The sequence below is a fragment of the Salmo salar genome, unplaced genomic scaffold (genome assembly GCF_965601325.2).
Source record: "Salmo salar unplaced genomic scaffold, fSalSal1 ptg000784l, whole genome shotgun sequence".
NCBI classification, from domain to species: Eukaryota; Metazoa; Chordata; class Actinopteri; order Salmoniformes; family Salmonidae; genus Salmo; species Salmo salar.
Window position 1 is genome coordinate 162,501 of NW_027675497.1, and position 10,000 is coordinate 172,500.

At 46.9% G+C, this 10,000-nt stretch overlaps 1 protein-coding gene across 3 annotated transcripts in view; it reads right to left on the reverse strand.

Moving 5' to 3' along the window:
• LOC106594232 (SH3 and multiple ankyrin repeat domains protein 3) overlaps positions 1-10,000 on the reverse strand; it is a 158,064-nt gene that overhangs the window by 57,419 nt on the left and 90,645 nt on the right. For all 3 annotated transcript variants that reach the window (XM_082972589.1, XM_082972590.1, XM_082972591.1), the window contains exon 16: positions 9,600-9,724. In XM_082972589.1, coding sequence (XP_082828715.1) covers positions 9,600-9,724 — 125 coding nt within the window. The remainder of the gene's footprint in view (positions 1-9,599; positions 9,725-10,000) is intronic.

Consider the following 10,000-nt stretch of genomic DNA (forward strand, 5'->3'; position numbering starts at 1 on the left):
GGAGGTTGACCTCAGGTCTCCCCTCTGGAAGCCCGAGGTAGGAGGAGGGGGGAGGTTGACCTCAGGTCTCCCCACTGGAAGCCCGAGGTAGGAGGAGGGGGGAGGTTGACCTCAGGTCTCCCCTCTGGAATCCCGAGGTAGGAGGAGGGGGGAGGTTGACCTCAGGTCTCCCCTCTGGAAGCCCGAGGTAGGAGGGGAGGGGAATCTATCAAACAGAGCACCTCTAACTTTGTACAGTACTAATGCAAATAGTAAAATCAGACACACTACGAAATGCAAACAAATAAACCACAATTCATTTATAATACTGTGAATATATAGTTTCACAGACATATTGTTGCATTTTTTTTCTGGTTTGTGTGAAATGGTTCAGAATAATATAAAACCAGTCTGCACACCACCAGGTGAACTGGTTTAGTCTGGACTCTTGGTTGACAGTGTTGGGGGATGGGTAATGTAGTCTGGACTCTTGGTTGACAGTGTTGGGGGATGGGTAATGTAGTCTGGACTCTTGGTTGACAGTGTTGGGGGATGGGTAATGTAGTCTGGACTCTTGGTTGACAGTGTTGGGGGATGGGTAATGTAGTCTGGACTCTTGGTTGACAGTGTTGGGGGATGGGTAATGTAGTCTGGACTCTTGGTTGACAGTGTTGGGGGATGGGTAATGTAGTCTGGACTCTTGGTTGACAGTGTTGGGGGATGGGTAATGTAGTCTGGACTCTTGGTTGACAGTGTTGGGTGATGGGTAATGTAGTCTGGACTCTTGGTTGACAGTGTTGGGGGATGGGTAATGTAGTCTGGACTCTTGGTTGACAGTGTTGGGGGATGGGTAATGTAGTCTGGACTCTTGGTTGACAGTGTTGGGGGATGGGTAATGTATTGGTGCTCGAGTGCTAAATCAACACAAATGGATCAGAAAAGGTCTACGCCATCAGGTTAGGAGATGGAGGAAAGAAGAAGAGGAGAAACGGGTAAAAGATAAAGGTATGCAGCGATGTCATCTCTTTATGAGTATAACATGATGTCATCTCTTTATGAGTATAATATGATGTCATCTCTTTATGAGTATAATATGATGTCATCTCTTTATGAGTATAACATGATGTCATCTCTTTATGAGTATAACATGATGTCATCTCTTTATGAGTATAACATTATGTCATCTCTTTATGAGTATAACATTATGTCATCTCTTTATGAGTATAATATGATGTCATCTCTTTATGAGTATAATATTATGTCATCTCTTTATGAGTATAACATGATGTCATCTCTTTATGAGTATAACATGATGTCATCTCTTTATGAGTATAACATTATGTCATCTCTTTATGAGTATAATATTATGTCATCTCTTTATGAGTATAATATGATGTCATCTCTTTATGAGTATAATATTATGTCATCTCTTTATGAGTATAATATGATGTCATCTCTTTATGAGTATAATATTATGTCATCTCTTTATGAGTATAATATTATGTCATCTCTTTATGAGTATAATATGATGTCATCTCTTTATGAGTATAATATGATGTCATCTCTTTATGAGTATAACATTATGTCATCTCTTTATGAGTATAATACTATGTCATCTCTTTATGAGTATAACATTATGTCATCTCTTTATGAGTATAACATTATGTCATCTCTTTATGAATATAATATGATGTCATCTCTTTATGAGTATAATATTATGTCATCTCTTTATGAGTATAATATTATGTAATCTCTTTCTGAGTATAATATGTCATCTCTTTATGAGTATAACATTATGTCATCTCTTTATGAGTATAACATTATGCATGTAATGAAATAGCCCAGTGTAACTCTTATGTCTGTTAGCATATGTTGCTTGCTATGCTATTACACATAGGGTGACAATATTCCGTTTTCTGTCCAACTAGCTTACATAACATAGGATATAATTTCATACAGTTTCATCATGATAATGTGTGTAGCCTGCAGCAAAACAATTACAACCTAACGTTTACATTATTGATTTGGTTCTTTCATTGAGGTGACATCGTAAAGGTTCTCTGTGATTGGATTGACTAGGTCCTGAGCTCAGGAAGGGGAATTTACAATGCTGTAGGCGAACTTAAAAGACATCTATATTATGCTGATATTTTGAATATTTAGTGATATATTGAGTGTTTTGGGGTGTCTTACGCCTAGAATTAGCCAAGGAGGTTGTATGGTTCATTTGGTTCCTATTCTGACAGTTTGATAAATTGTGCATAATGACATCTATCTTGAATTGAAAACCTTTACGACATTCGTGATGTGTAGTCCACTTGTGTAGCCAGCAGGACTGACTTTGTGTTAGCTAGCCAACGTTTAATTACTTCTGCGTTATGAACTAGACACGGACACGAATGATCCATTGGTAGTTTGTTGTAACCAAGTATTGGTGCTAACCGTGTGTTATTGGATGCTAACCGTGTGTTATTGGATGCTAACCGTGTGTTATTGGTGCTAACCGTGTGTTATTGGATGCTAACCGTGTGTTATTGGATGCTAACCGTGTGTTATTGGATGCTAACCGTGTGTTATTGGTGCTAACCGTGTGTTATTGGATGCTAACCGTGTGTTATTGGATGCTAACCGTGTGTTATTGGTGCTAACCGTGTGTTATTGGTGCTAACCGTGTGTTATTGGATGCTAACCGTGTGTTATTGGATGCTAACCGTGTGTTATTGGATGCTAACCGTGTGTTATTGGATGCTAACCGTGTGTTATTGGATGCTAACCGTGTGTTATTGGATGCTAACCGTGTGTTATTGGATGCTAACCGTGTGTTATTGGATGCTAACCGTGTGTTATTGGTGCTAACCGTGTGTTATTGGATGCTAACCGTGTGTTATTGGATGCTAACCGTGTGTTATTGGATGCTAACCGTGTGTTATTGGATGCTAACCGTGTGTTATTGGATGCTAACCGTGTGTTATTGGATGCTAACCGTGTGTTATTGGATGCTAACCGTGTGTTATTGGATGCTAACCGTGTGTTATTGGTGCTAACCGTGTGTTATTGGATGCTAACCGTGTGTTATTGGATGCTAAACGTGTGTTATTGGATGCTAACCGTGTGTTATTGGATGCTAACCGTGTGTTATTGGTGCTAACCGTGTGTTATTGGATGCTAACCGTGTGTTATTGGATGCTAGCATGCTAGTTAGCTACGGCGTCATAGGACACGGTGCACTGGGTGGGTTTCACGGAAGAATACTGTACTAAGTTATCTAGCTGAATAAACTAAGTTTGAGCCTATTCCTGGAAACATTGAACCACTGTAGTTTACATCAATTAGAATTTCTAAAGTGGAAGTTGGAAAAGTTATATTTGAGTGTTTCAGTGAAAGGTTAGTGAGGGAGGCCCTGCTCTCTCGCTTCCCCAGTTGTTTAGTTAATTTTCATGCCAATCTCCTTTGCATTAGCGTAGCCTCTCCTGTAGCCTGTCAACTATGTGTCTGTCTATCCCTGTTCTCTCCTCTCTGCACAGGCCATACAAACGCTTCACACCGCGTGGCCGCTGCCACTCTAACCTGGTGGTCCCAGCGCGCACGACCCACGTGAAGTTCCAGGTCTCCGGCAGCCTCTGGAACTGCCGATCTGCGGCCAACAAGGCAGAGTTCATCTCAGCCTATGCTACCCTCCAGCTCCTCGACTTCTTGGCGCTGACGGAAACATGGATTACCACAGATAACATTGCTACTCCTACTGCTCTCTCCTCGTCTGCCCACGTGTTCTCGCATACCCCGAGAGCATCTGGTCAGCGGGGTGGTGGCACTGGAATCCTCATCTCTCCCAAGTGGACATTCTCTCTTTCTCCCCTGACCCATCTGTCTATCTCCTCCTTTGAATTCCATGCTGTCACAGTCACTAGCCCATTCAAGCTTAACATCGTTACCATTTATCGCCCTCCAGGTTCCCTTGGAGAGTTCATCAATGAGCTTGACGCCTTGATAAGTTCCTTTCCTGAGGATGGCTCACCCCTCACAGTTCTGGGTGACTTTAACCTCCCTACGTCTACCTTTGACTCATTCCTCTCTGCCTCCTTCTTTCCACTCCTCTCCTCTTTTGACCTCACCCTCTCACCGTCCCCCCCTACTCACAAGGCAGGCAATACGCTTGACCTCATCTTCACTAGATGCTGTTCTTCTACTAATCTCACTGCAACTCCCCTCCAAGTCTCCGATCACTACCTTGTATCCTTTTCCCTCTCGCTCTCCTCCAACACTACTCACTCTGCCCCTACTCAGATGGTATTGCGCCGTCGCAACCTTCGCTCTCTCTCTCCTGCTACTCTCTCCTCTTCCATCCTATCATCTCTTCCCTCTGCTCAATCCTTCTCCAACCAATCTCCTGATTCTGCCTCCTCAAACCTCCTCTCCTCCCTTTCTGCATCCTTTGACTCTCTATGTCCCCTATCCTCCCGGCCGGCTCGGTCCTCCCCTCCTGCTCCGTGGCTTGACGACTCATTGCGAGCTCACAGAACAGGGCTCCGGGCAGCCGAGCGGAAATGTAGGAAAACTAGCCTCCCTTCGGACCTGGCATCCTTTCACTCCCTCCTCTCTACATTTTCCTCTTCTGTTTCTGCTGCTAAAGCCACTTTCTACCACTCTAAATTCCAAGCATCTGCCTCTAACCCTAGGAAGCTCTTTGCCACCTTCTCCTCCCTCCTGAATCCTCCTCCCCCCCTCCTCCCTCTCTGCGGATGACTTCGTCAACCATTTTGTAAAGAAGGTTGACGACATCCGATCCTCGTTTGTTAAGTCAAACGACACCGCTGGTCCTGCTCACATTGCCCTACCCTGTGCTTTGACCTCTTTCTCCCCTCTCTCTCCAGATGAAATCTTCCGACTTGTGACGGCCGGCCGCCCAACAACCTGCCCGCTTGACCCTATCCCCTCCTCTCTTCTCCAGACCATTTCTGGAGACCTTCTCCCTTACCTCACCTCGCTCATCAACTCATCCTTGACCGCTGGCTACGTCCCTTCCGTCTTCAAGAAAGCGAGAGTTGCACCCCTTCTGAAAAAACCTACACTCAATCCCTCCGATGTCAACAACTACAGACCAGTATCCCTTCTTTCTTTTCTCTCCAAAACTCTTGGACGTGCCGTCCTTGGCCAGCTCTCCTGCTATCTCTCTCAGAATGACCTTCTTGATCCAAATCACTCAGGTTTCAAGACTGGTCATTCAACTGAGACTGCTCTTCTCTGTGTCACGGAGGCTCTCCGCACTGCTAAAGCTAACTCTCTCTCCTCTGCTCTCATCCTTCTAGACCTATCTGCTGCCTTTGATACTGTGAACCATCAGATCCTCCTCTCCACCCTCTCCGAGTTGGGCATCTCCGGCGCGGCTCACTCTTGGATTGTGTCCTACCTGACAGGTCGCTCCTACCAGCTGGCGTGGCGAGAATCTGACTCCGCACCACGTGCTCTCACCACTGGTGTCCCCCAGGGCTCAGTTCTAGGCCCTCTCCTATTCTCGCTATACACCAAGTCACTTGGCTCTGTCATATCCTCACATGGTCTCTCCTATCATTGCTACGCAGACAACACACAATTAATCTTCTCCTTTCCCCCTTCTGATAACCAGGTGGTGAATCGCATCTCTGCATGTCTGGCAGACATATCAGTGTGGATGACGGATCACCACCTCAAGCTGAACCTCGGCAAAACAGAGCTGCTCTTCCTCCTGGGGAAGGACCGCCCGTTCCATGATCTCGCCATCACGGTTGACAACTCCATTGTGTCCTCCTCCCAGAGTGCTAAGAGCCTTGGCGTGACCCTGGACAACACCCTGTCGTTCTCCGCTAACATCAAGGCGGTGACCCGATCCTGTAGGTTCATGCTCTACAACATTCGCAGAGTACGACCCTGCCTTACACAGGAAGCGGCGCAGGTCCTAATCCAGGCACTTGTCATCTCCCGTCTGGATTACTGCAACTCGCTGTTGGCGGGGCTCCCTGCCTGTGCCATTAAATCCCTACAACTCATTCAGAACCCCGCAGCCCGTCTGGTGTTCAACCTTCACAAGTTCTCTCACGTCACCCCGGTCCTCCGCTCTCTCCACTGGCTTAAAGTTGAAGCTCACATCTGCTACAAGACCATGGTGCTTGCCTACGGAGCTGTGAGGGGAACAGCACCTCCGTACCTTCAGGGTCTGATCAGGCCCTACACCCAAACAAGGGCACTGCGTTCATCCACCTCTGGCCTGCTGGCCCCCCTACCTCTGCGGAAGCACATTTCCCGCTCATCCCAGTCAAAACTGTTCGCTGCTCTGGCACCCCAATGGTGGAACAAGCTCCCTCACGATGCCAGGACTGCGGAGTCAATCACCACCTTCCGGAGACACCTGAAACCCCACCTCTTTAAGGAATACCTGGGATAGGATAAAGTAATCCTTGTAACCCCCCCCCAAAAAAAATATATAGATGTACTATTGTAAAGTGGTTGTTCCACTGGATATCATAAGGTGAATGCACCAATTTGTAAGTCGCTCTGGATAAGAGCGTCTGCTAAATGACGTAAATGTAAAATGTAAATGTAATTGTGCAACAAATGCATTTAGGGTGTAAGACTCATAAACTGTATTTCAATGCACATTCAGGGGCACTTCTGAAATATTATGGAGCACCCTCTGGCACTGGCCAGGATGAGGAGCCATCTACCCCCTCAGCCCCACTGGCCAGGATTAGGAGCCATCTACCCCCTCAGCCCCACTGGCCAGGATAAGGAGCCATCTACCCCCTCAGCCACACTGGCCAGGATGAGGAGCCATCTACCCCTCAGCCACACTGGCCAGGATGAGGAGCCATCTACCCCCTCAGCCCCACTGGCCAGGATGAGGAGCCATCTACCCCCTCAGCCACACTGGCCAGGATGAGGAGCCATCTACCCCCTCAGCCCCACTGGCCAGGATGAGGAGCCATCTACCCCCTCAGCCACACTGGCCAGGATGAGGAGCCATCTACCCCTCAGCCACACTGGCCAGGATGAGGAGCCATCTCTCCCCTCAGCCTCACTGGCCAGGATGAGGAGCCATCTATCCCCTCAGCCCCACTAGCCAGGATGAGGAGCCATCTATCCCCTCAGCCCCACTGGCCAGGATGAGGAGCCATCTCTCCCCTCAGCCCCACTGGCCAGGATGAGGAGCCATCTACCCCCTCAGCCACACTGGCCAGGATGAGGAGCCATCAACCCCCTCAGCCACACTGGCCAGGATGAGGAGCCATCTACCCCCTCAGCCCCACTGGCCGGGATGACGAGCCATCTACCCCCTCAGCCACACTGGCCAGGATGAGGAGCCATCTACCCCCTCAGCCCCACTGGCCAGGATGAGGAGCCATCTACCCCTCAGCCCCACTGGCCAGGATGAGGAGCCATCTACCCCCTCAGCCCCACTGGCCAGGATGAGGAGCCATCTACCCCTCAGCCCCACTGGCCAGGATGAGGAGCCATCTACCCCTCAGCCACACTGGCCAGGATGAGGAGCCATCTACCCCCTCAGCCACACTGGCCAGGATGAGGAGCCATCTACCCCCTCAGCCCCACTGGCCAGGATGAGGAGCCATCTACCCCTCAGCCCCACTGGCCAGGATGAGGAGCCATCTACCCCTCAGCCCCACTGGCCAGGATGAGGAGCCATCTATCCCCTCAGCCCCACTGGCCAGGATGAGGAGCCATCTACCCCTCAGCCCCACTGGCCAGGATGAGGAGCCATCTACCCCCTCAGCCCCACTGGCCAGGATGAGGAGCCATCTACCCCTCAGCCCCACTGGCCAGGATGAGGAGCCATCTACCCCCTCAGCCACACTGGCCAGGATGAGGAGCCATCTACCCCTCAGCCCCACTGGCCAGGATGAGGAGCCATCTACCCCCTCAGCCACACTGGCCAGGATGAGGAGCCATCTACCCCTCAGCCCCACTGGCCAGGATGAGGAGCCATCTACCCCTCAGCCCCACTGGCCAGGATGAGGAGCCATCTACCCCTCAGCCCCACTGGCCAGGATGAGGAGCCATCTACCCCTCAGCCCCACTGGCCAGGATGAGGAGCCATCTACCCCTCAGCCCCACTGGCCAGGATGAGGAGCCATCTACCCCTCAGCCCCACTGGCCAGGATGAGGAGCCATCTACCCCTCAGCCCCACTGGCCAGGATGAGGAGCCATCTACCCCTCAGCCCCACTGGCCAGGATGAGTTGATCTCTATACATCTCTATGGAGTGTATAATGAATAGATACAACGATCTCTATACATCTCTATGGGATGTATAATGAACAGATATAATGTTGTGATCTCTATACATCTCTATGGAGTGTATAATGAATAGATATAATGTTGTGATCTCTATACATCTCTATGGGGTGTATAATGAATAGATATAATGTTGTGATCTCTATACATCTCTATGGGGTGTAATAATAGAACAGATACAACGATCTCTATACATCTCTATGGGGTGTATAATGAACAGATATAATGTTGTGATCTCTATACATCTCTATGGGGTGTATAATGAACAGATACAACGATCTCTATACATCTCTATGTAGTGTATAATGAACAGATACAACGATCTCTATACATCTCTATGGGGTGTATAATGAACAGATACAACGATCTCTATACATCTCTATGGGGTGTATAATGAACAGATACAACGATCTCTATACATCTCTATGGGGTGTATAATGAAATAGATATAATGTTGTGATCTCTATACATCTCTATGTAGTGTATAATGAACAGATACAACGATCTCTATACATCTCTATGGGGTGTATAATGAACAGATACAACGATCTCTATACATCTCTATGGGGTGTATAATGAAATAGATATAATGTTGTGATCTCTATACATCTCTATGGGGTGTATAATGAACAGATACAACGATCTCTATACATCTCTATGGGGTGTATAATGAAATAGATATAATGTTGTGATCTCTATACATCTCTATGGGGTGTATAATGAATAGATACATTGTGATCTCTATACATCTCTATGGGGTGTATAATGAACAGATACAATGATCTCTATACATCTCTATGGAGTGTATAATGGAATAGATATAATGTTGTGATCTCTATACATCTCTATGGTGTGTATAATGAACAGATACATTGTGATCTCTATACATCTCTATGGAGTGTATAATGGAATAGATATAATGTTGTGATCTCTATACATCTCTATGGGGTGTATAATGAATAGATATAATGTTGTGATCTCTATACATCTCTATGGGTTGTAATAATAGAACAGATACAACGATCTCTATACATCTCTATGGGGTGTATAATGAACAGATATAATGTTGTGATCTCTATACATCTCTATGGAGTGTATAATGAACAGATACAACGATCTCTATACATCTCTATGGGGTGTATAATGAATAGATACATTGTGATCTCTATACATCTCTATGGGGTGTAATAATAGAACAGATACAACGATCTCTATACATCTCTATGGGGTGTATAATGAACAGATATAATGTTGTGATCTCTATACATCTCTATGGGGTGTATAATGGAACAGATATAATGTTGTGATCTCTATACATCTCTATGGGGTGCGTTTACCTCAATGAGGAAGTCCCCAGTGCGTAGCCCCGCCCTCCAGGCCACGCCCTCCAAGTCAACAGACTCCAGGTACTGCAGCGCCGGGAACGCTGGGGTAGGGGCAAACTCCTCTATAGGGGTCTCCGCTAAACACACACACACACACACACACACACACACACACACACACACACACACACACACACACACCACACACACACACACACACACACACACACACACACACACACATGTATTTGTCTTACATTTAAGTCATGTTCAATTGATTTAATATCATTATCTATAAATTCTCCTAACCCCAGATACATTCTCCTAACCCCAGATACATTCTCCTAACCCTAGATACATTCTCCTAACCCTAACCCTAGATACATTCTCCTAACCCTAGATACATTCTCCTA